General features: G+C 53.2%; 9 protein-coding genes across 9 annotated transcripts; 6 read left to right on the top strand and 3 right to left on the bottom strand.

Annotated features, from left to right (window-relative positions):
* Nucleotides 1-2,846: 2,846 nt before the first annotated feature.
* Nucleotides 2,847-4,247, top strand: DICSQDRAFT_182655 (uncharacterized protein; the record flags this gene model as incomplete). Its single annotated transcript, XM_007368906.1, has 1 exon — nucleotides 2,847-4,247. One exon carries the CDS (start codon nucleotides 2,847-2,849, stop codon nucleotides 4,245-4,247), a length of 1,401 nt encoding a protein of 466 aa, XP_007368968.1.
* Nucleotides 4,248-4,856: 609 nt separating this feature from the next.
* DICSQDRAFT_173108 (uncharacterized protein) lies at nucleotides 4,857-5,921 on the bottom strand (the record flags this gene model as incomplete). The annotated part of the gene is made up of 3 exons (XM_007368905.1): nucleotides 4,857-5,059; nucleotides 5,120-5,788; nucleotides 5,849-5,921. The coding sequence occupies 3 exons, from the start codon at nucleotides 5,919-5,921 to the stop codon at nucleotides 4,857-4,859; spliced, it is 945 nt and encodes a 314-aa protein (XP_007368967.1).
* A 714-nt stretch (nucleotides 5,922-6,635) lies between these two features.
* Nucleotides 6,636-8,679, bottom strand: DICSQDRAFT_67316 (NAD-dependent aldehyde dehydrogenase; the record flags this gene model as incomplete). Its single annotated transcript, XM_007368904.1, has 13 exons — nucleotides 6,636-6,712; nucleotides 6,772-6,810; nucleotides 6,866-6,925; nucleotides 6,975-7,105; nucleotides 7,162-7,355; nucleotides 7,413-7,588; nucleotides 7,650-7,656; nucleotides 7,710-7,789; nucleotides 7,848-7,872; nucleotides 7,926-8,075; nucleotides 8,156-8,348; nucleotides 8,419-8,582; nucleotides 8,638-8,679. 13 exons carry the CDS (start codon nucleotides 8,677-8,679, stop codon nucleotides 6,636-6,638), a joined length of 1,338 nt encoding a protein of 445 aa, XP_007368966.1.
* A 2,143-nt stretch (nucleotides 8,680-10,822) lies between these two features.
* Nucleotides 10,823-12,398, top strand: DICSQDRAFT_173106 (Clavaminate synthase-like protein; the record flags this gene model as incomplete). Its single annotated transcript, XM_007368903.1, has 10 exons — nucleotides 10,823-10,886; nucleotides 10,951-11,093; nucleotides 11,146-11,271; nucleotides 11,323-11,365; nucleotides 11,418-11,532; nucleotides 11,583-11,662; nucleotides 11,717-11,732; nucleotides 11,781-11,842; nucleotides 11,902-12,005; nucleotides 12,057-12,398. The coding sequence occupies 10 exons, from the start codon at nucleotides 10,823-10,825 to the stop codon at nucleotides 12,396-12,398; spliced, it is 1,095 nt and encodes a 364-aa protein (XP_007368965.1).
* Nucleotides 12,399-13,208: 810 nt separating this feature from the next.
* On the top strand, nucleotides 13,209-16,906 carry DICSQDRAFT_90908 (Clavaminate synthase-like protein; the record flags this gene model as incomplete). The annotated part of the gene is made up of 9 exons (XM_007368902.1): nucleotides 13,209-13,272; nucleotides 13,335-13,477; nucleotides 13,530-13,655; nucleotides 13,717-13,871; nucleotides 16,021-16,100; nucleotides 16,153-16,168; nucleotides 16,229-16,290; nucleotides 16,353-16,456; nucleotides 16,514-16,906. The coding sequence occupies 9 exons, from the start codon at nucleotides 13,209-13,211 to the stop codon at nucleotides 16,856-16,858; spliced, it is 1,095 nt and encodes a 364-aa protein (XP_007368964.1). The 3' UTR covers nucleotides 16,859-16,906.
* A 1,179-nt stretch (nucleotides 16,907-18,085) lies between these two features.
* On the top strand, nucleotides 18,086-18,943 carry DICSQDRAFT_173103 (Clavaminate synthase-like protein; the record flags this gene model as incomplete). Its single annotated transcript, XM_007368901.1, has 4 exons — nucleotides 18,086-18,126; nucleotides 18,174-18,284; nucleotides 18,382-18,547; nucleotides 18,602-18,943. 4 exons carry the CDS (start codon nucleotides 18,086-18,088, stop codon nucleotides 18,941-18,943), a joined length of 660 nt encoding a protein of 219 aa, XP_007368963.1.
* Nucleotides 18,944-19,401: 458 nt separating this feature from the next.
* On the top strand, nucleotides 19,402-20,941 carry DICSQDRAFT_173102 (Clavaminate synthase-like protein; the record flags this gene model as incomplete). The annotated part of the gene is made up of 8 exons (XM_007368900.1): nucleotides 19,402-19,465; nucleotides 19,527-19,669; nucleotides 19,732-19,857; nucleotides 19,915-19,957; nucleotides 20,009-20,120; nucleotides 20,170-20,249; nucleotides 20,294-20,538; nucleotides 20,594-20,941. The coding sequence occupies 8 exons, from the start codon at nucleotides 19,402-19,404 to the stop codon at nucleotides 20,939-20,941; spliced, it is 1,161 nt and encodes a 386-aa protein (XP_007368962.1).
* Nucleotides 20,942-21,540: 599 nt separating this feature from the next.
* DICSQDRAFT_67359 (Clavaminate synthase-like protein) lies at nucleotides 21,541-23,105 on the top strand (the record flags this gene model as incomplete). Its single annotated transcript, XM_007368899.1, has 8 exons — nucleotides 21,541-21,604; nucleotides 21,665-21,807; nucleotides 21,876-21,998; nucleotides 22,069-22,111; nucleotides 22,169-22,280; nucleotides 22,329-22,419; nucleotides 22,526-22,705; nucleotides 22,764-23,105. 8 exons carry the CDS (start codon nucleotides 21,541-21,543, stop codon nucleotides 23,103-23,105), a joined length of 1,098 nt encoding a protein of 365 aa, XP_007368961.1.
* Nucleotides 23,106-23,211: 106 nt separating this feature from the next.
* Nucleotides 23,212-23,717, bottom strand: DICSQDRAFT_173100 (ribosomal protein L14; the record flags this gene model as incomplete). The annotated part of the gene is made up of 3 exons (XM_007368898.1): nucleotides 23,212-23,220; nucleotides 23,274-23,633; nucleotides 23,691-23,717. 3 exons carry the CDS (start codon nucleotides 23,715-23,717, stop codon nucleotides 23,212-23,214), a joined length of 396 nt encoding a protein of 131 aa, XP_007368960.1.
* Nucleotides 23,718-24,460: the final 743 nt, after the last annotated feature.

Genomic DNA, 24,460 nt, shown 5'->3' with positions numbered 1-24,460 from the left:
GATAGTGCCACCAAGCAACGACTATATTCTAGAAGGAAATTACACTACACACCGGCGTCGCGCAAGCAAAGTCGACCTCAATTGCGGCCTCTCTTTGCAGATCGTGAGAGTAGAGGGGGTTCAAAAACGCCTCCGATAACTGCCTTAGCTATCCTTGCTTACCTCGATATGAATTGCGAGGAGCTCCATTACCGAATCCGCTGACGGGACGAAGAGCGTGGGGCCCCATAGACGTCTCCGGCTCGGACCTCCTATTTCTGATCTCCTTTCGTACGTTCACCCTCCATATTCATATCGAGTTCTTCAGTCGCAGAAAACAGTATTACAGGCCTGAAGGAGAGCTTACGTCGTGAGGAGAGCATCGTAATATACCACAGAGTATTGAGATGAGACAGTGAATGATGGTTTCCATTCTAGTTCGAAGCTATTGAGACCAAATGTGTGCCTGCGGCTATGGGCCATGCTAGAGGACCCACGTTGCGAATTCGGAGCGGTTGATATGCAAGTGACAACACAGTCCCAGTGCGATGAGAGCGTCGCGGAGAGAAATGGGGCCATTTCCCGTGACCCTCGAAGACCAAGACCCTACTGAGATCAAACAAGCTGCTGGGGTCGAGGCTTATGGAGGCAACATGTTACTCATTTTGCTGATTCCAGTCCAGGAAAGCGTGGAGCCTACAAGAACGCCGTCATCCCCGACGAGCGCCACAGGTACGTAGAAGTGTCATTTTGAGGATTCCTGACCAGGCTTGTACTGACGAGGCTACTCAGTCGTCACCGAGTAGACTGACAAAATTTGACAAAGTGCGACTCGGAGACTTTGATCCACTTCTTTGTTGTGTAGATGAATACCATCCACTGTTCTCAAACGATGTGATTGTTTGACATCATATTATGATGAGCACTTGATCATCGCAAGATGCAGCATAATGATGAGCTCACCGGGGACGCAGCCCGAAAGATACGCTAGAATGACTATGTACCTACTATGTACATTGAGGAGTTTGGCGCGGCTAATGCGCTTCCATCTTATACACGTCAACTGACTGAAGTTAAATGAGCGGACATCTCGATGTGATCCCTTCAAACATATGATAGCGGAGTGCAGAGGTCAGGAGATGCTGTAGGGAATACGGAAGTACAAGTGCTCACCATCGACAAATATGACTTCCTTTCACTGTGTAGAATTCTTTATGAGGGGAGGACTCGTGGACTGGGAGGTGTGACTTAGGAATTGGCGTGCTTGAGTGAGTGGTGAGGCGACGTCGCCATGGACGGTACTATCCTCCTGTACGTAAGAGGACAAGCGGTGCTCGATGTCATGCCGCCGGCTATACTCATCTCTAATTGAAGTGTGGGCACCCACATGCAGACTGGTTTAGGCTGGCTGCACCTTGAATCCAGAACTGTGGATGCGTCTAAGTATCAATATCCTGGACAGGAGCTCGTGTGAGCCTAAGCAACAACGCGCGAGTACAAGTTGACCGACGTACTAAGCTGTGTTCCTTCAGACTTTCAGGCTGCTGTATAGGAGCTTGCTTAATTTTTGCAAGCATTGTATGGACAGCATGTACTTGTTCGCAATGCTTCCAGTATCTGTATCGCGGTGAGAAGGGAGAGCCGGCCAACAGCATAACATAGGAAGCGTTTGAGACTGTTGAGTCTAGATCGTTTCCATTTCTCAGATCCCGGGTCCGGCAATCCGGCTACCGGTATTGCCGCGCCTCCCTGCTCTCGAGCCACTGGTCTCAATAATTTACAGTCGTTTGCATATCAAACTGCAGTGTCTTGCGCGCGTCGAGCCTGTTTGTTCGTGTTTGCTCCGCCGTCGGGTACCGGCTAGGACTGCCACTTCGGTGGGTGCACCCTCAATGAAAACAGATAAAATCCCTCAAAAATGTCGTAGCGGGTTGATATTACATACAATATGGCCCCTAGCAATGCCTTGTTGGCTTTCAATGCAGGAGATGCTTTTTGTACTTGATGGCCACAATGGGTTGACAGAGGCCGGTCCCAAACAGGCAGAGAGACGCTCGCTCACAGCGTTGCAAACACGGGCAAACAGCCCCGCGGCGCGCGCGTCGACTGCAGTTTGATATGCAAACGACTGTGTGCATGTACAGGCTACATATGTCTTGATCTCCCGCGTCTGGATCGCTTCGTCAAATTTGTAGATGGACTCTTCTGGTTAGCGGTAGTTCATGCATTCATCTTCACCTCCATACAGACCAGTTATCAGACGCGCGCGTGCCAACACGCCAGTGCAGCTGACCGCAAACTTCTCGAGACTGGGAAACTGGGCTGGAACAGCCCGGTGGACTCGGATCGCCTGGCGTGCGCTTTGTGGGTGCTTTCGGAAACATGAAGTGACAGTGAACTTTTGGGACGAACTCTAAAAGCTGACCCCAGCCCCTTCCATCTCGCCCTCCTTCTGACGCTGTTTACCTCGCCTGCACCTCGCCACCCTCCTACACCTCTCCTACCCCGCCACTTCTAATTTACGTGCAGAAATACTGCTCTTACGACAACGCTACACTACAACGTTGCCTTAATGTACTCCATCCCTGCTTATCGCCGTACCGATCAGGTCGCCTCGCCTTATATCTTTGACGTGTCGTTCAACAGCGCACCATCCATCGTGTCCCGAATAACGTCGAACTTATCTAGGAACGGCGTTGCCATGACATTATGCATTGGTGAAAGCGTTGATTCTTCGCGATGCACAGAATTTGACTGACTTCCCTACAGATCCCCGGATGCTCAGGCACTCGGTGACGTCAACGGACAATGTCTACGACGTTACCCAGCATGCACTACGTCGTATGACAGGCAGTGTCAGGAACAGCATGTTGAAGCTGTTCTCTATAGCATACACGGTCGGGCTTGTGCTTTTCAGTCTGTCCTTTGCACCTGTTGTCAGCGCCGAATCCATACTCCTCCAGCAAACAAATTTCACGCAATGTGCCCATACGACTCTTACATGGACAGGCGGCAGCCCCCCATTCACGCTCAAAATAGGTCCACTCAAACCCGACGGGAACGAAGACCCTAGTCTCGTTCAGGCTTACATGAACTTGAATGCATCGATGCTTCTCTGGACAGTCAACTTCACCGCGGGTAGCAACCTGATGTTCGACATCAAAGACGCAGCCGGGGACGCGGGCGGGATTCCATCTGTGCAGGTCCTACCAGGGGCCGATAACAGCTGCATCAGCTCTTCTTCCACCGCGTTAGGTGACCCGACCACTAGCATCGGAGGTCCATCATCTCTAGTCGTCTCCGTTTCTGCGACTAGCTCACCTTCACAAAGCAGCACACTCGCCGCCGTTTCGCGGACAGGACTGAGTGTAGGCCCTATCGTAGGGATCGCCATCGGAGTTGGGGCAATCGCAGTTATCGTCACTGCGCTGGCGGTCTGGTGCATCCTCACGCGCCGACTCCGTCGCCGCAGATCCGGGATACACACACCCTCACCTTCGTCCAGCTCAAGCGGTGTTTTTCCTGAATCTGCTCGCACTTCGTGGTTCAAGCGCGCTGCGCGACGCATCAGGCCCCGCACTCATGACTTCGACATCGACAGATCCGTATTGTCACCAACGTTCGCCAATGGGGCCCCGACGCTCGCTATGCAGCAGCGCGATCTCCTCCCTGCCATGACGTACGACGGCATCATGAACGGACTGGCTAACGTCGTGGACCCGTTCAAGCCTCCCTCACCTACAGACTCCGTGATCGTTTCGGGACCCTCGAGCCCCAGCACGGATCGCGGCGAGATCAGCGTACCTCATAGCCCTTATCCCGTCCCTCCTCTCCCACATCAGTCCACGACGTCTCTTTCGGATGGGCAATCTCAGACTCGCAAGGCAAAAAGACCCTTGCACACGCACAACACCTCGGATACGTCTACGATGTCATATGCGAGCACCGATGCCTCCACGGCTCCCCTGCGAGCGCACACAGCGAGTCTCGGGCTTTCCACAGCTCCCTCCAGCTCTTCGGGAGACCGCGACACAGGTCGCGATCGCGATACGAGTACTCTGGCGAGCAGCGTGGGCAGTCCGAGGACGCCCCGATCACCAAGGACACCCCGGCAAGAGACGGATGCGGGCGTGCGCTTGCTCGGTGGTCCTGAACCTATCTCCGAGGGTGACGATGCAAGTGGCGGGCAGATGGTCGATGCGGTTGTAGAACAACGAGACGTGAACCAAGGAGGGTCCGGGCTCCCCCCTCCGTATTCGGTAGTATGAGGTCCGCTTACATTCTCAAGACTCCATTGGTTGTTTTCTACGATATTACCCATGTCGTGCTGTATATTGACCTATTCTTCAAGAATCTCTTAGCTATGATAGTTACGTCTGGAAACGATCCTAACGTCGCTGTTCTTCCGTTTGATCACCCTTGATGCAGTCAGGCTACAATCGACTCTCCGATGTATCCTAAACGCAAGGTATAGTACTAGCCCTCGGCAGCGACATCTCAACATAATCAGAGCACAATCAGAGCTAGTAATAACCAGGCTGAAGAGGGGCATATCAAACATTCGTACTCAAACATGTGCCAAGCTCCATGACGGAGTCCGTCGTCCAGCGGGAATACATCAAGCTATCTCACAAGGCTCTGTTCGCGCTACTACGTGTTGTTTGAGACGGTTTCCCACTCAAGTCCGCCAACCGTCGTTCACAGGAGGGCCTACTCGCGATGTCTGCTTCTATATCAGATAGGGCAGGTTCCAACGCGTCACGTAGAGATTTGACTGAGGCAGGTCCCTCCATCACCTCTCCCTCTGGGCATCAAATCGAACAGAGGGAGGGGAGGATCCATCACCAAGAGTAGGCAATGTGTACAAGACCGTTGCCTCACTTGGCGCCAGTGTCGACGACTGAATGGTGGCGGTGACTAGCAACGCTCTGCATGCCAGTGGTTGTACCCCGCCTGAGGGTGCCGTCACGCAACTCCTGGATACGCCTTAGGCTAACTTGGGGGGCGATGGACGCTGCGGCCGTGGACTGGCTCATACTCCAAGGATTCGGCGTGAGCGGGCGGGGAGATTCGAGCCAGTCTATAACAATACTCCAAGTCAAAAGGACGCGCTGGGCCTGATCCGAGACATATCGCGTACCTGCTGCAGCTCCATCCCTTACGTCCCGCGCACGTTCCTTCCAATGAAGTATGAATGCGATCAGCAGCCCGACAATAGCAAGCGACAATAGTGCAGCCTCCAACGCGATGTCGGCGATCGCACCAGCGGGAAGCGAGGGATGCGAAGGTCCACCGGAGAGCAAGGTAGGAGTGCTCTCTACCACAGTCACAGTGATCAACGGAGACGAAGCAGAGGGGAAAGTGGAGGTAGAGCTAGAAGTGGTCGGAGACGAGAGCGGCAAGCAACTGTTGCTGGAACCAGGGCCGTCAACTACTTGAAATAGCGGACTGTCGGTACTAGAGCCAGTGCTGTCCTTAAGCGATATGGTCGCGGTGGTACCCAAGGGAGCATCCACCAGCCACTGGAATGTCGTCCCAGATATGCCTGAAAACTCCTCTACGTGGTCGCTGATGACCGTAAGGCCATAGTCTGGGATCCCGCCTTGCCAGGAAATGAATAGATCCTGACACTGGAAGGCTTGAAGGAGTGGGAATAGCTGGAGCGCGTTGTTTGGGGCCGCCGCTTGGGCTACTGGTATGAGGGAAATGACGGACAGGATGGACGTGAGGCAGTCGAAGGTGATTTTCAGACGTCGTATGGATTCGTGATGATGCTTCCGAGGTCGTGCTCTGCATGTGGCCATTAAGTCTAGGATATTGTCGCGATTAGCAGACAAGACATTAATATTGGGATGATTAGGAGACGCACCCTGGTTACCGTCAAACTGTCGTATATGTGCGCGTCTCTCGCAGTCGGAGGGGATATGAATATCGAGGATCATTGTTACCAGCTAGCGACGCGGGCATTCAGCAGAAGTAGCGTCGATTGAGGATTTCAATCTAAATCTCTAGAGTCGATAGCGATGAGCATGTAACAGGAAGAGCGATGAAACGAGAACGTACAACATGGGGGCATCATCACTTGCCTGTGCAACGGGCAAGTTGCCACATACCTTTTCACCACCCTACGGCCACGATGCTGCGGATCCAGTCGGACCGCGTTTTCGGCGAAGCATGTACTGTTCCCAGCGACGCGTGTGGTCCAGATCAGGCTCGCGACGCCATATTTCGCCACGGTCAAAAAAGGCCGATCTCGTTCACGAAGCTCAATGCAAGCATGTCATACAACAGCACGACCAGTACAGAAGGATGACTAGATGTTCACAAGCGGCTCTTGAATAAGCACCAACTACAACAGTCGATTGAGATCGTCCTGGCGTGTTAGCAGGACACAAGCTGCGCCAACGAGCGCGGCGGACATCCATAACGCCCACCTTCGTGGCCCGTTATTCTTCCCAGGACGGGGAGGGAGCGACGGTAATAGGGCGTTGAGCGGACCGAGCGACTAATGATCGTGGCTTAGCGCGCAATACAGCTCTGGGAAGGTGAGATGGGCGCACCTTGTAGGGGGGATACCTGCATCCGAAACCGAGCGTATCAACCCTAGATTAGGCCGTGGCGTGAGCTGCTGTCTGCGATGACGTGGCAGTGGAAGCTTACCAGCTCGGGTTGTCAATGAATGCACGCTTATGCGTGAATTGCTCGAACATGTCCCTTCCTGTGTAATACCCGTCTGCCACGACGACAGGTCAGCGCTACGGGCGGAGCGGGTCTAATCACAAAGCTACTTACATCCACTCGCACCAACACCACCCATAGGGAGGCCGGGAACTGCAGATCCCGCGCTGAGCGTCATTGTCTGCAGACTTGAGCAAGTAACACATACCTCGGACAATGATCATTGTGTCGTTCGCGACCGCCGAACCGCTCTTCGTGTTGTTGAACACTGAGAAGTTTGTTCGTACCCGACATTACAAATGAGGCCCTGGACTCACCCTTGCTCTGGAAGGCCTTATCCTGTGAGAACACGTATACCACGAGTGGATCATCTCTGCTGTTGATGAAGCGAATTGCCTCATCGGTGTCCTTCACAGGAATGACAACCAGGACGGGGCCAAAAATCTCTCTGCGGCGCGGAAACAGTCAGTTCAGGATCTAGAGATGAGCAAGCTTGGGACTTACTCGCTCATCAGCGAGTCGTCTCCGGAGACGTCCCGAACTAGGGTCGGCGCAACATATCTCTTCGAGACATCGACCTGACCTCCGAACACAATCTTCCCCTTCGTATTGTCGAGCAAGTTCTTGATACGCTGCACGTGCGACTCCCCGACGATGCGTCCGAGAGAGTCTGAGTTTTCCGGTCCGTCAGGATAGAACTGTTGGTACCTAGCAGGCAATATACTTTAGCCGGAGCAGATTGTTTGGTACGAGACAGATTCGTCGTACACATCCTTCACGGCGTCTACAAACGCGTCTTGCAGGTGCTCAGGCACTAGGACGTACTCGGGGCAAACGCAGACTTGACCGGAGTTGAGGCAGCGACCCCAGAACACGCGTTTCGCGGCAAGCTTGATATCGGACTTTGAATCGAGGACAACAGGGTTCTTCCCTGCAGTCAAACATCCGCAATGAAACGCCATGTATACTTTTAAGGAACCAGCTTATCGTACCGCCAAGCTAGAACGACATCTGGATGAGTCAGATACCGTCAACAGCTGAACGAGGCGTACCTCGAGGGTCAATGGGGTGAGATGCTTGGCGGCTGCTGCAGCGACGATGCGAGCAATGCGAGCGTTACCCGTGTACATAACTAAACCCGAATGATCAGCCGGCAGACGAATCAGTGGACAATGACTGGCAAAACGCACTATGATCCCATCGAAGCTCGAGAATCTAGCGTACGTTGTTCAGTGAAAGCTGGTAGTGTCAGAAATGATGGCACGCACCTTGGTGGTTTCGGGTACCCCGCCGTTCACGACGTGGTACAGCTCAGGGTCGAGGTATTTCGGGAAAAGCTCCGCAAAGAGCGCACTCGTCGCCGGAGTCTGTTCCGATGGCTTCAGCACCATGGCGCACCCTGCCGCGATTGCGCCAACCTATAGTTCGCAACAAGGACATGTATCAAGTGGTGCGCCACGTTATGCTCATGCTAATGGCTTCAATACCGTCCACTTACGATAGGAGACATGGTCAGGACGACGGGCCCATTGAAGGGCGCGATGATGAGCACGACGCCTTTCGGTTCATGTCGATACTTGGGGCCCATCGCCCAGAAGCTGAGGTCGAACTCGGCCTTCTGTTCCGCGGCCCATCTTTCGACGGAATTGTATGCTTTCGCCACGTCAATGTAGACAGGGGACAAGTCTAAGCTGTCAGAGCAGCGACTGCGTTAGAGAGATGGTCGCTGAGGTGAGAGTTGACCGCAAAAAAGGGACATACAACTCCGTCTCGAGATGCGGTCGCCCAAGATCTTGCTTGAGAGCCTCCTTCAGGCACAGTTCGTTGTCCTTCAGCAGGTACCCCACCTGGGCAATCTGCTCTTTGCGGAAAGCGACAGACTTCGTCTTCCCACTCTCGAACGCCGCACGCGCACGAGCGTGAACCTGAATCTCGAGATGAGTTATGTGAGCGACATGCCTGCGCTGAAATCACCATCACCTTGGGTATGTCATCAACTGGCGTGTAGGTGAGCGTAGCCATTGTAGACGTGTCGCTGAGTCCTGCCGCAGTCGTGTCAGGTGTGGAAAGCGTTCTCGGCTGGAGCCACGTACAAGTCAAATCGTGGGTTATATACGCGGGCACTCACTGAGTATCGGCGGCCTCGCCCATGTCGCTCTTCCATGCCAACACAATCCACGCGCTGGTAGACAACGCGTGTCGAAACGGCCCCATTTTTGCTGTTATGCAAGATCGATCGTCAGAGTAAGTACTAGTAGAAGAGTAGTCTCGTGACCAGACGTTCGGAGTGTGAAGCGGATACGAAAAATCGGAGGTATCCGGACACTCGAACGTCTGGTGGCATCACCCCCGTTACTCCCCCATCGGTGACACGCGTCACATCCCGACGCCCAGTCGGGGCAGTCCGAAAAAGTCGGAGTGCGCCCTTGGTGCCCGATGTGGCAGCCCGCTGTCAATGTTCAGTATTAGCCACAATGTGTCGCAGTCGGATGGCGCATAGTCGGCGTCGTCGTCGTCGTCGTCGTCGAAGAGGGCTCCCCAACCGCTGGGGTGCGCCTCGATGTCTTCTTCGGCGCCTCGGGGATCCATAAGCGCTGGCGGACAGGAAGCTTAGTGACGGTAGAAGGCAAGCAGGAGACGTCACGGCCTGTCACCGATGGGGGAGTCACGGGGGTGAAGCCACCAGACGTTACAGTGCTTTGCAAAAAAGATTGCAGTGCGAAGCGCGCAAAATCCTGTTTGTCTCTGTTTGCCCACCCGGGGAAACGCCCGCAATGCCGGGAGCCTCCTTGCAGCATGGTCGATTTTTCAGGTACAAACCTACCAAATATGTTCAGAAATTTATGTTGCTGAGGCAAAGAACATCGTCGTGCATTTTGGCAGTAGGAAAGCGGGCACGGACTCAAGCACGGCTTTGACGGACGGAGTCCTTGTGAGCGCCCGGTTCCCGAAACAGAAATCCTCGCCGTAGCCGACGGGGGACCAAACAGGGGCAAACCGGATTTGCGCGCTTCGCACTGCAATCTTTTTTGCAAAGCACTGTAAGGTGCTCGGGAACCTCCGATTTTTCGTTCCCGCTTGGAGCTCCGAACGTCTGGTCACGAGACTAGTAGAAGAGCAAACTGAAGTCTAACACATTAAAGGCGGAGTTCTGAATGATGCTACGGGCGCATCACGGCGGGCGCTGCGTACTTGAGCGCTCCGCCGTGCCGATTTGGGAGCCGGCGCGAGGTTTCAGGGGTCCCGTTACCGTCTCTGCCTTATCAGTAAGGCGCTTGTATGACAAGTTATGGGCGCACGACTTGTAGCTTGCAAAAGCCTATTCACCAATCTCCAGGAGCTCATCTAAGTACCTCATCTATGACCCACGGCCTTGAATTGACCTCCAAATATCGTTCCTCGCTAAGCGTTTATCAGCGCTTGATGCTCTGCAACTGCTTGTCTTTGCGTGGCTTTCCGCCCCAGTTTATGGACTACACGTCACTGCGGGCCGAACTTGAACTTAGCGGGATGCTGTTGGCACGAAGCGGAGTCCATACCTCGTAAAGCGAGGATCGATTGAGCAGTGGAGGGGTGCGCCAAGTCCAAGTCTCTAGCTGACACTTCCAGTAAGACCGCTACTTTTTCCCATACGTCGAGTAATTTTACGTCCAATCGACTCCAACGGGACGAGCTCTCGCGGGTGTGCACGAACCTAGCGGCGATGCCCTTTGCCGCCGCCTGGCGCGCAATCCACGGACTGCTCTGTGAACAGTACTCTTGTGTTGTGCGCCCTTACAGAAGCACCACACGATGATCTTCAGCGGACACCCGTGCGGAGTGCCGAACCGTCGATATTTGGGTGCGTGAGATGTCGGAGACTACGGAGCGTTTCTCTTCACAGAACGCGAAAGCCGCGAAGGAAGCTTCCAAGCTTCATCCTCTAAATGGTCTCACGGTGGCGAAGCGTCAGCTGAGCGGCTTGCACCCCGGTGCCACGGAACTGTACCTGCACAGAGCTTCCTGCTTCGAATGTCGACAGGTGCCCTTTCGCCGCTGTCTGTATGACATCTACGACGCTCGTCAGCTTGGACGGGGGTCAGGCGACGCAAGGTTTTCCTGCTTACTCGATCTTTCTCTCTTCAAGTTAACGGCACCAGCCATTGGACCAGAACAAAGAAACTCAATGCCTGTAGCTACGGTACCTCCAGTGCCCCATTATACTCCCGCTCCGCCCACGGCTGAAACACGTGAGTAACTTCCTCATCCTCGTGTTCGAATTCCCCACTGATACCTGTCTAACTTGTGGCACAGTCGAATGGGCAGACTTAGAGATTATTGATCTCTCGCAAGCATCGACCCCCGAGGGTCTCGCGGAGCTCGCGCTTCGCGTGCGTGATGTGATGCGCAGTGTTGGGTTCATGTACGTTGTGAACCATGGACTTACAAAGGCCCAGGTATGTCTACGTGGTTATTCTTGGATCTCATTCGTGCTCACTACGCTCGCAGACTGACCGCATCTTCGACATTGGGAACGTCCTCTTCACGCAAGTGTCTGAAAAAGAACGGATGGATCATGCGGCCAAAATTCAAGAGGAGGGTTCGAAGATAGGGTATAAACCTCGCCAGCTCTGGGTACGTTTACCATGCTTCACCATTTCGCGATTTCCTAATTGGTCGTCGTAGACCATTGAAAACGGTGTACGGGACCAACACGAGCAATATGCTCGTAAGTGCTCTGGCCTCGCGCGTTGCATGGAACTCTGACTTTGCCTCGACAGTGCATCGCTCGATCTGTGGGCAACAGAAGCACCCTAAGGCGCTAGAGCCTTTCCTCCCTGAGCTCCGCTCATTCTCTGAGCACAATCACTATAACGTCTTATTTCCTGTCTTGCGGTATGCACACCACTACGTCATGTTCTGCTCCTGCCCTGATGTGCTTGTAGGCTACTAGCGTTAGGGATGGAGTTACCCGAAGAGACGTTCGTGCATCTCCATGAATTCGACGCGGTTGGGGATAGCCATGGTATGTCGTCCTTCTCGTCGTTTTATGAGACAAGCTCACTTCTTCCCGCGACAGCTCGGTTCATCAAGTAGTAAGTGCGCTGGTTCTCACAGTTGACCCTCTTACAGATGCCGCGTAGTCACCCTCGCACCGCCGAAGAGGAGATCAAGACAAACGGCGTTTGGCTGAAAGGTCACACCGGTGAGCAATCGGAACTGGGACACCCCGCCGTGAAGCATTTATTCAACTCTGCGCACTAGACCAAGGAACTGTCACTATCCTATACAGCCAACCTGTCTCCGCCCTGCAGATCCTGTCTCCAGACGGAAAGTGGCGCTGGGTGAAACATATGGACAACGCCCTAGTTAGCTCTTTGTTCCTCCATGTGGCTCTTGACTGAGCTTCTGTTTACTAGGTTGTGAACGTCGGAGACGCAATGGAGATGCTATCTGGGGGCTTCTACAAGGGCACAATACACCGTGTCGTTCAGCCTCCCGCGGACCAGCGAGGTTTCACGCGCCTCGGGGCCTATTATTTCGCGTTGCCGGACGATGATGTGAAGCTCGTCCCTTTCAAGGAAAGCTTGGCACTCCAACGGGTTGGGATCGTTCGCAAATGCGACGACGCCATTGCGCCTTCGATGGGTGAGTATCGGCGCGCCCGCGTGATGGCCTACGGATTGAAGGCCACTACGAAGAAAGGCGATGCGATCGAGGAGCAGGACATCAACGGAATCGTTCTGAAGCACTACAACTAGTCTTCGGTCAGCGGGATGGTCTTGGCAGACGTTTGCCTTACTATGGCACCTGTGTAACGACGCAGAACTGGATACGCTATGTACAACAAATTGGGCGCGTGTACTAGCCCAGCGGTTCTGACTACAGGATGGCCGCCGTCATGCGTGGGTTGTCTTCGGTGTCTTTTGTCCGGGAATTGGGGTTTCAATTTGCTCCCCTGTACGACGGACGCATGGGACATGGCATCGGGTGCCGAACACCGTTAACGTGTAACGGGTTGCAGTAAGTCATGTGCAACGTTCCGCTCTCCGTCCTGCCTCTGATTATCTATGGATGCAGCATCTACGAAGAAGCTCTGTCGTCATGCTCGATGCTGGGTATCCGTCACCGGTCATATCAGGTACTCTATACGCTATCGCCCTCCCCCGGTCCCACCGACTGCCCATGGATAGCAGCGGTGTGAACAAGATAGTTGCCTACTTGCAGGTACTCACTGATAAGCTGCCTAGCTTTCACTCTAGCGGCCTTCTTGTGAGAATGCGCAGAATGGAAGGCTCTTACTGGGTTACCCGCCTGCCAACGTCGGCCTGCGATGCGTCTTTCGGGAGCTCTTTAGTCTTACCTGTAGTGACTACGTCTCTCTATCTGATAGTCGTTCCTCGTCGAGAAACCGCCGAAAAAACGTCGAGCAACCCGTTCAGTGATCACTTATTCATCGGGCAAGGTTCTCTCATGAGGGAATCAGATTCACTTATGAGGATCTGATTTCTAGCTTGTCGCTCGTCCTCCCATTACGTGCCCAGCTGCCTTCAGTCTCTCTCGCGTTCACTATGCCTGCTACTACTTTGCCTCCGGTACCTCATTATGAGTCGGCCTCTGTCACGCAGGAGGATAGTGAGTGTTCGTTTCTAATCAGAGTATAGTCATGCTCATCATTCCACTAATCACGCTTGCAGTCGACTGGGCAGATTTTCCTATCATCGATATCTCCAAGTCGAGCACGCCGGAGGGTCGTGCCGAGCTTGCACCCATCGTACGAGACGCCATGCGGACGTACGGGTTTATCTATGTGGTAAACCATGGCCTAACACAGGCTCAGGTGAGTCTACTCTTTCGGTGACTTAGGGCCTGCATTTTGACAGCTGTTTCAGAACGATAGGATGGTTGATATAGCAGACATCCCGTTCTCCCAAGTCTCGGAGGACGATAAGCGGCAATACGCGTCCAAAATCAAGGAAACAGGGTCATATAGAGGTTTCAAACCCCGTCAGTTTTGGGTACGATATCACCCGTATGCACTGAGCCAGGATTCTTACCCCGCGTCCGTCATGTTCATAGACCATTGACAACGGCGTGAAGGACCAGATCGAGCATTACAATATGCATCACTCTATAGTCGAGCAGCAGCATCCCAAGGAGTTGCAACCTTTTGTCCCAGAGATTCGGGCATTCGCAGAGCACTGTCACTACAGAGTCTTACATCCTATACTGAGGTGATTGCACTGGCTTCAACTGCCGGCTACTAAGTTGACACCATGGTAGACTTCTTGCTCTCGGCCTGGAGTTGCCCGAAGAAGCGTTCATAGACATGTTCGACTTCGACGTCCAAGGCGAAACCTATAGTACATAGCTTCGCACGGTCTCCGAACGCTGCTGACTTTGTTGCCTTCGTGTAGTGCTGTTCATGAAGTAGTACGTTTTACGCCTCTCGATAAGTGCAAAGAGGGTCCTGGCTCACTTCAACCAGTTTCCCCAGGTCGGAAGAGGACGAGGTCAAGTCCAAGAATGTCTGGATGAAAGGCCATGCAGGTGGGGTCTCTTGTGCGTACGCAACGATGAAGTACCAATGCAGCTCTTTGTCGGACAATCGCAGATATCGGGGCTGTCTCCATCCTTTGGAGCCAGCCCGTGACGGCACTTCAGATCTTGTCGCCCGACGGAAAGTGGCGCTACGTGAATCACATACCTAACGGCATTGTACGTATTGACCCTACCATGATTGTGTCATCATCCGAAGAGCTCATACATGTTGTGTGTCAAAACACAGATTGTCAACATAGGCGATACCATGGAGATGCTCTCCGGCGGTTTTTACAAGGCGACAATACATCGCGTCGTCCAGCCACCTCCTGATCAACGTGGCTGCACTCGGCTTGGCCTGTTCTATTTTGGCTACCCGAACGACGACATCAAATTAGTGCCCATGAAGAACAGCCCAGCATTGCAGCGTGTCGGCATCGTGCGCAAGTGTGCAGACGAGGATGCGCCAACAATGGAGGAGATGCGCAAGGCACGGACCCGGACTTATGGCACGGTCCCACTGAAGAAGACGGAGGACGGTCACGAGGAGGAGGTATCTGGCGGCGTGGTCGTGAAGCATTACAACTAGATCGAGGCGCCAGACAGACATGTAGGGATGAATGATAGCATAGATGACATGCCGAAAGAGTCTAAGGATTGCGCTTTTCTTGCTATCAGTATGAGATTCTTCGAACCTGACTCTCGGAGTCATCGGAGCACCTCTCTATACTTACTGTGCACTGGGCCTAGTGCGACGTTGACTCGACGTCGTCTTCCACTTCGACGAAGCCAGCATCGCAGGAATCTGTACCTTCATAATTGACCTTGCATCATCTTTGACTCACGCATGATCATAGGATATCCCGCAGTACAGAAAGAGACGGAGGCAATGGAACTCGAAGGTTGAGTGCGGTCTCAAGGAATGTACTGCGTGGACCCCAAATTCAGCTCAGCTATGCATCCATGCTCGTGGCGACAACCCTTGAACTCAAAGGATCGAGCCGTGGGCATTCGCATCTCCCTCTGTACCAGGCCTTAAATACTGTAGCGACAGCGAAGCTGAGTGACAAGCCACCGCACAAGTTCCCCAAGATGCCGGGCACAATCATTCCTCCCGTCCCGCATTATGAACCGGCGCCAGCGACGCAAGAAGACTGTGAGTCCACCTGTTCTCGAGGACTATCCCAGTGCCAAACCACGTTGCAGTGGAGTTTGCAGACCTAGCCATCATTGACATATCTAAGGCGAAAACCCCAGAGGGGCGTCAAGAGCTGGCTCCGTTGGTTCGCGATTCCATGCGTACCTATGGATTCTTGTATATCGTGAATCATGGGTTGACCCAAGCCGAGGTATTTCCCCCAAAGGTCTAGTCTATAGTAGGCAAAATAGGGCTAAAACACCTTGTACAGAATGATCGCATGTCTGACATTGCAGACATCCCCTTATCTCATGTCTCAGACGAAGAGAAGGCGAACTTCATGGGGAAGATGAGAGAGCAAGGCGTCTACAGGGGCTATAAGCCGCGTCAATTCTGGGTAAGCTTTGTAGTTTGATTCGAGCTCCTCTCTTGCTCAGACGTATCCGCTTCAGACGATCGCCAATGGCGTCCGCGACCAGATTGAGAGCTATAACAGTTTGTTTCTGCTTGGCCATCGAGGGTTGAGCGCACCTGACCTCCTACAGTGCATCGGCGCATTTTCAATCAGCAGCACCCGAAAGCGCTGCAGCCTTTCTTGCCCGAATTACGGGCCTTCGCGGAGCACAACCACTACAACGTACTCCACCCTATTCTCAGGTACGTGGCATAGGAGAAACGTCGTCCCGCCTCTGATACATGCACAGGCTTCTCGCCTTAGGCTTGGAGCTGCCTGAAGAAACATTTGTCAAGCTGCACAACTTCGATGCCGAAGGTGAAACGTACCGTGAGGCATCTCGTTTCATCTCTCTTCGCTACCGTTCACATCTTTATGGCAGTCCGTTTCATGAAATAGTAAGTCTGGCCCACAGCCTCGTCCATAGGCTGAATGTCCATTCCTGAGATCCATGCTAGTTTCCCTAGGACAGAAGAAGACGAATCCAAGACGAAGAACGTGTGGATGAAGGGACACACTGGTCAGTACCACTTTTCGAGAAGCGTGAAGTATCCTATGTAGCTATTCATACCCCCTACTCAGACATTGGTACCATCTCGCTCCTCTGGTGTCAGCCCGTCACTGCACTGCAGATCATGTCTCCGGACGGCAAGTGGCGCTATGTGAAGCAGATCCCCAACGCCATCGTATGTTGCTATCCATGGGTATCCTTAGGAGGAAACAACCCTTACTTCTAACTTCAGATCGCGAACGTGGGAGACTCGATGGAATGGCTGTCCGGTGGATACTACAAAGCTACGATTCATCGCGTGTTCCAGCCTCCGGCAGACCAGCGTGGGTACTGCCGCCTGGGCCTCCTCTATTTCGCGTCAGGCGACGACGAAGTGCGCATCGTGCCGATGAAAGACAGCCCTGTGCTGAAGCGGGTTGGGATCACGAGGAAGTTTGCTGATGAAGACGCGCCGACAATGGGCGAATGGCGGCGGGCCCGCACGAAAGTGTATGGGATACCCGAATTGTTACAACGCAAGGATAACGTCATCGAGGAGCAGATTGTTAACGGATTGGTTGTGAAACATTACAATTGAGTGGGGGCAGGGAAGGAACATGCACTGTACAGGCAGTGACCAGTTCGTCGTGAGTGTACTCGTACCAGAAACGATCTATGTGGAGTCGTACTAGTAGTGACGAAGCGAAGTACACCCTGTGATGTTATATCATGCCCTCCAATCGAAGTCTTCGCAAGAATCAGCGTAATTGTAACGCCATTGACGAGACGCGAAGACATGCTGCTATTCGAGTCCAACAGGTTACAAGGACCGCATTATTTGACAGCAGCTATGCGTGTGACCAGTACAACGCCATCATATGCGGCTTGAGTCCATTGGGACAGCGAGTGGAAGCACTTCAAGGGCCGATACGTCATATTGTCCCCTCTTCCTACTAACGGTCCAGAGGCGTCCTCTAACAAGGGAACAAATTACTCGACCGGAAAGGCTATATTGCTCTCATGGTGAGTAAGAGTACGCTTCTTCTAGTTCGGCGCGAGATCCTTCTCCGCGCCTAGATCTCAATGCCACTTCAACTTAAATCTTGAGTGTGCGAGGGGAGTCTGTCGCATGGCTGCGTCCCCCACCGACTTGCCTGCCAAAATGGTCCCTGCGCTACCACGCTATCGACATGTTTCTGAAACCCAAGAAAAACGTCAGCGCAAGTTAGAGATCGTACGCATCGTCACTGACCATACTGATTCGCAGTGGACTGGGCCTATGTCCCCCTCATCGATTTTTCGATGCTGCATAGTGAAGGGGGTACAGCAAAGCTTGTGTCGCAGGTTCGCGACGCGATGCGTACCTACGGCTTCATATGCATTATAAACCACGGTCTCATGCAAGCGCTGGTCAGTAAGCAAATTCGTTCGGATGCATGCGGAACTGACCTATCAATAGAATGACCGCATGATGGACATTGCCGACGTCCCGTTTACTCAGGTACCATTAGAGGAACAGAGAAAGTTTGTGTCGAGGATCAAAGATCTGGGCGAGTACAAAGGGTATAAGCCCTTGCGATCATGGGTGAGGAATTTGCATAAGTTCTGACATAGTGCAAGAACACCTTTTAATCCGCTCGCGTCGCATACCAGCACATTGAGAACGGAGTACACGACCAGGTTGACCAATACATGGGTATATTTTGCGAAATCCTCCATTGATGTAGAGATGACGAGTATATTTTGGGGGTTAGTGATACCTCCGACTTTCAAGCAGGATCATCCTAAGCCACTGGTCCCCTTCCTGCCAGAGATCCACTCATTCATGGAGCACAACCACTTCAAAGTCCTCCATCCCCTCCTCAAGTACGTCAAGTTGACCAATGTTCGTATACCTGACTCACGTACCATAGACTGCTTGCCTTAGGACTAGAGTTGCCGGAGAATACTTTCGTCGACCAGCATCGATACCAAGCTGAAGGCAAGAAATTTGGCAAGTACTTGTTAATACATGTTAGCTACTAGTGAGCCTAAACCTTGAACTTCCAGTCTGTTTCTCGAAGTAGTAAGCTAAAGCGGTCTTTGAGGCTTGTACTCCGGGATTTACCAACATGATGACAGCTACCCTCGCTCAGACAGCGACGAGGAGAAAACCAAGAACGTTTGGATGAAGGGGCATACCGACGGCGGCACTGTCTCCCTCTTGTGGAGTCAACCTATCATTGCACTCCAACTCATGTCTCCTGACGGCAAATGGCGCTATGTTCAACATGTCCCGAATGGAATTGTACGCGACTTACATTACCTTGCCGGATCGCTTACAAAGCTGCTATTCCGATAGATTGTCAACCTTGGCGATGCAATGGAGATGCTTTCCGGAGGTTATTATAAGGCGGCCATCCATCGTGTCTTCCAACCGCCTAGCGACCAAAGAGGCTATTCTCGCCTCGGGCTCTTCTACTTCGCCTATACTGACGACGATGTGCGCCTCGTACCGTATGAAGAGAGTCCCGTCTTGCAGCGGGTCGGTATCAGGAGACAATGTGATGACAAGGATGCACCAACGATGAAAGAGTGGAGCATTATCCGCGCGACGTTGTATGGTAATTCGGAGACTACAAGGCAGGATGACGGTATGGAGGTGCAGATCGTGGACGGGCTGGTGATCAAGCACTGGAACTGACTGAAGAGAGGATTACGTGATTGGTCGGATACGAGACTCGAGTTTACTCATTAGGAAACGGCATGTGTTGAACGACTGTAGAATAGCACGTGCTACACTGAGAATTGGGTGGCGAGGCGGCGTGATGTTTCATACGACCTGCCCAGGGTGTACCAACATTGGGAACGAGTATCTCAACTATTGAGATGCTGCTTCAATACTGGTACTTAGCTCACCATTTGCATTCTGAATTCGTGAACGAGAGCACCATCGGAGCGACTCATCTAATGTCGATTCGTGATCCTCGGTAACCTATACTTCGACATGATTCTCATACGTCAGACCATGGGAAATCCCGCTGGAGTAGGAAACTCATTTTCTTTCTTCGATACGGTGTCCTGTGGTTCCCATCTCCATATATAGAAGCTCCTATCTTGCTCGTTCCCCCGTACTCAACTCCCACTGTCCTCATTAGCGATATGCCGGCCACCATCATCCCACCGGTCCCTCATTACGAACATGCTCCAGAGACAAAGGAGAATTGTTAGTATAGCATCCTCAAGCACGTCGTCAGCATCTAGTCTCATTAACACCGTTCATACAGTGGACTACGCTGAGGTTCCTGTCATTGACCTTGCCAACGTGCACACCTCCCAGGGGCACCTAGAACTTGCGCCAAAAGTACGGGATGCGATGCGCAACTATGGCTTCATGTGCGTTGTAAATCATGGGCTATCGCAAGCTCAGGTCAGTAAGAGACTTGGCTTGTAGAATGAAGTCTGCGACTGTAGGATACTGACCCATGGCAGAATGACCGCTTGATCGACATCGCCAACGTCCCATTCACTCAAGTTCCCGAGGAGGAGCAGAGGTCATTCGTGTCCAAGATCAGAGAACTAGGGGAGTGGAAGGGATATAAGCCACGTCAGTTCTGGGTACGTCTATTGGACTGATTCTCCGACAAAGAGCATGATCTGACACTCCGTGTCTAGCACGTCGATAACGGCGTACGCGACCAAATCGACCACTACGCTAGTAAGTCCCCCCATGCAGGCAGGACTTCTCCCTTGATGAGCTCGGTGCTAGTGATCCGTCCGGCGTTCGAGCAGCACCACCCTAAGGCGCTGCAGCCATTCCTCCCAGAGATCCACGCTTTTATGAAGCACAACCACTTCAATGTCCTTCACCCTGTCCTGAGGTGCGCTTGAGGACGCTAAGAAGTGTGCCACCCACTGAAATGTATCCAGGCTGCTCGCGCTAGGGTTGGAATTGCCTGAAGAGACGTTCGTAAGTCAGCACCAGTTCGAGGCCGAGGGTATGACGTTCCGTAAGTACACCGTCAGCCTTCTGTCATGTTGCTGACGGGGACAGTGGCCCAGTTCGTTTCGCAAAATGGTCAGACGCCTTATTTGGGAGGAGATGAAGTCGGCACTCACCAGATTGCTCCCAGTTACCCGCGTACAGAAGATGACGAAGCCAAGACCAAGAACGTTTGGATGAAGGGACACACCGACGGCGGTACTGTTTCACTCCTCTGGAACCAGCCCCTTGTAGCACTGCAGATCATGTGCCCCGATGGTCAGTGGCGGTATGTCAAGTATATCCCTAACAGCATCGTACGTGACCTTCATCTATTTTTGCTTCCATGACAAGAACTTACCTCTTCGACAGATCGTCAATTTGGGCGATTCGATGGAGAAGATGTGCGGGGGCTATTACAAGGCCACCATCCACCGCGTCTTCCAGCCGCCTCTGGATCAACAGGGCTACGCTCGTCTCGGGCTATTCTACTTCGGCTATGCCGATGATGACGTGCGGCTCCTGCCGCGCATGGAGAGTCCTCTTTTGCAACGCGTTGGCATTACGAGGAGTTGTGAGGACGCGGATGCTCCTACACAGAAGGAATGGAGGGTCATCCGTACAAGTACTTACGGAGATTCGGAGAGAGAGAGAAAGCGCAAGGACGACGGCACCGAGGAGGAGGTAGTGAATGGGGTGGTGATCAAACATTGGAACTGATGGCAAGGGACAAAGGAGAGCCTCTGTCGTAGAGGCATAGTTCAGAAGTCTTCGTAGTCCGGAGCGAAGAGAGCAGTAACATAGGCGTTGTACGAGTATCTTGCGAGCTTTCGTAGTGTGGCCAGCAGCAACAGCAGTAGTGATAAGACGCACCTTGAGTATCCATCCGAGCTAGCACGGTCTCTACACCAATCTCCTTACAGCCAATGTTCGTGCCATTCAAGTTGCTGTGCCGCTTTCTACCGAGCGACGAATTGCATAGCTCCCGATCTCGGCACTTCATGGTCAGTAAGTGGCTCGCCTATCCCCCGCGACGGCATGACGTCTCAACGTCGCATTGCTCAGTCCCCGTCGAAGGCATACACCTTCTCGTCTTCAGGTCCCCTCTCAATTCCGGTCGGCCGCCCTGAGGAAGCTACCCTAGAACTCTATTCACTTCCGGACGTCAGCGCACTCCCACACCGAGCATTACCAAGACTCACATGGACACCAATTGCGAGGTCACCGTGACGTTCCCCGTCCTCCCTTTATCAGCATAGCAAATCTGATCCTCGCTGCCCTTCGATTTTCCAATACGACGCCACACGCCACACGTCAACATGCCTGCTACGACTGTTCCCCCAGTACCGCACTATGAGCCTGCCCCAGAAACGAAGGAGGAGTGTCAGTACAGAGTTTCCACTGTATACGTAACGCGGCAGCTTACAAGTTTGTGGGTTCCAGTCGACTATGCCGATGTGCCCATCATCGACTTCTCGAAGGTACACACGCCTGAGGGGCGTGCGGAACTCATGCCCCAAGTCCGCGACGCAATGCACACGTACGGATTCATGCGCGTCGTGAATCACGGTTTGTCTCAAGCGCAGGTGAGCTCCTAGCACAGGCGGTGCATACGTACATGATTGGTAGTACTCAAACCAGATTGCGATGACAGAACGATCGCATAATCGACATCGCGGACGTACCGTTCACCCAGGTCTCGGAGGAAGAGCAGAGGCAGCTTGTCGCGAAGGTCAGGGAAGGCGACTGGAAGGGATACAAGCCGCGCCAGTACTGGGTATGTCCGCTCTTGAGTGGATGTGGGCGACGATGAGTCGGGTTCGCTGACTTCGCAATGACATGAGTAGCACATCGACAATGGGGTGCGCGACCAGATCGAGCACTACGGGGGTCAGTTGTAAGACTTTATCCCAATTACGGGACATGGCTCACCAGCCCGACGAGTAGTTATCCGCCCAGCCTTCGGACAGCAGCACCCTAAGGCGCTGCAGCCGTTCTTGCCGGAGGTCCGCGCCTTCATGGAATTTTGTCATTTCGATATCCTCCATCCCATTTTGAGGTGCGCCCCCGGGGGATAGATGGAAACATGCCCGCTCATGTCTCATAGGCTTCTTGCTTTGGGACTGGAGCTGCCAGAAGAGACGTTCGTGAATCAGAACCATTACGACGCGGAGGGCATGACGTTCTGTACGTACTTCGTATGTCTCCTGGCAGTTGCATGACTACTGACATACTTGCCTTTCAGTCCGTTTCATGAAGTAGTTAAGTAGTTGCCACACATTGCAGGCGTTCTGTCACGTTGAGACAATAATCTCTAGTTATCCACGCACGGACGAAGACGAGGCTCAGACGAAGAACGTCTGGCTAAAAGGTCACACAGACAGCGGAGTCCTCACCATTCTCTGGAACCAGCCCGTCGTCAGTCTCCAGATCATGTGCCCCGACGGGAAATGGCGATACGTAAAGTACATCCCAAACAGCATCGTACGTACCTCGTTCCTTTCGCAACATCCTCGAATTGGAGCTGATGCTTTTGCATTAGATCATCAACACAGGAGACACCATCGAGATGCTCTCTGGAGGTTACTACAAGGCCACGATTCACCGCGTCGTCCAGCCGCCCGTCGACCAGAGGGACCACACCCGTCTTGGCGTGATCTACTTCGCCTATGGGGACGACGACGTACGGGTCGTGCCGCACAAAGAGAGTCCACTTTTGCAACGCGTTGGTATCAAGAGGAAGGTCCCCGATGAAAACGCACCGACGATCAAGCAGTGGAGGACCATACGGATCAGTTCGTATGGTAATTCGGAGACAACCAAGAAGGAGGATGGCACGGAGGAACAGGTGCTCAGCGGTGTGTTGGTGAAGCACTTCAACTAGAGGCAATACTTGAACCGCCGCGGCATCCAGCATCACCGAGGGGGCTAGGCAGCGAAAGACAGTATGGATAGCAGAGAGGAGAGCAGTAGCATTATAACGTGATGTATCATACGACCTAGGCAGGAACACGTCACGACTGAGACAAGCGAGGCTAGGATGGAGACGGACCTTGGGAGCCAAACTGACGATCTTCCCCCATCCCTTCATACGCAAGTCCGCACTGACAACCCCACCAATGCGTGTGCCTAGCATCTCGCGCTTGTTGTTGAGTAGCACAGCAGCGTTATCGTCGAACCGGATGAAGCGGCCATCTGGCCGTCGAACGGCCTTACGCGTGCGGACGATGACAGCACGGCGGACGTCGCCCTGGCGTACCTTCGGTGCGGAGGCAGAGGCCTGGCCAGATATAGGGCGGGCACGCCTGACAACGCAGACGATCTCGTCGCCGACGCTGCCCCAACCATTGTTGACCTTTTGCTTGAGGACGTTGACGCACTCGACGAGGAGTGCCCCCGAGTTGTCTATGACCTGTCGAGTATAGCAGTTAAGCGAGACAGAGAATGAGCGTAGAAAAAAGGTAAGTACATTGAGGGTGCCCTTGAGGCCAATCATGCCTCGTCGCTGTGCGGATGTGGTGGAGGACGAGAGAGACGGTGGCGGATGTTAGAGGTCTACACTACAGCCGGTTTCAGCTCGCTTGTCGTGAGAGCGTCGCGCCGCGTCTCGCGCATTTGCCTGTTTTCCCCTCCTAAGCGCCCCCAAAGGAACTTCGGACGACGATATCTCCTCGACAGCTCAATGTAACCACCTCATTCTTGCATATTCCGGCTCAGGATCATGACGCGCAGGGCACGGTGCCGGTTTTAAGTTGGCCGCTCGTATGTCGGATGTTCCACCCGCCTTCGGTCGATTTCACGCTGTCTTCTGCATCTGTCGCGCATATATCTTCAAACAACCCCTGGAGATACCTGGAAGGCTCACTGGAAGCTGTGGGCGGATGTTACGGAGGGCATATGGTGCCGAAGAGTCCATGATGTACGTTTTCTCCATTCTGCGAATGGTTCTCGCACATGCCTAGTATACCACTCTGTCGTATATCGTCAAATCCAACACATCTTTGCTACGAAACATGTCACATATGTCCACTGTAAGCCTACAAACCCATGTAATTGTGCCGGTTGCCAATTGTAGTGTTCTACAAGCTCTCCTTTGCAGCTCCAATCTACCCACCTCGTCTGTTCCTCCCTCCTACTCAGCAGTGACTACATGGCCCCTAATGCCTTGCAAGACCACAGGGATTATGGAGGTGCAGATTACTCACAAAGTCATGGTGTCTGGTGCTCCCCGACGAGGAC

This window comes from Dichomitus squalens (assembly GCF_000275845.1).
Source record: "Dichomitus squalens LYAD-421 SS1 unplaced genomic scaffold DICSQscaffold_41, whole genome shotgun sequence".
In the NCBI taxonomy this organism is placed as follows: domain Eukaryota; kingdom Fungi; phylum Basidiomycota; class Agaricomycetes; order Polyporales; family Polyporaceae; genus Dichomitus; species Dichomitus squalens.
This window is presented reverse-complemented; position numbering and strand designations above follow the sequence as displayed.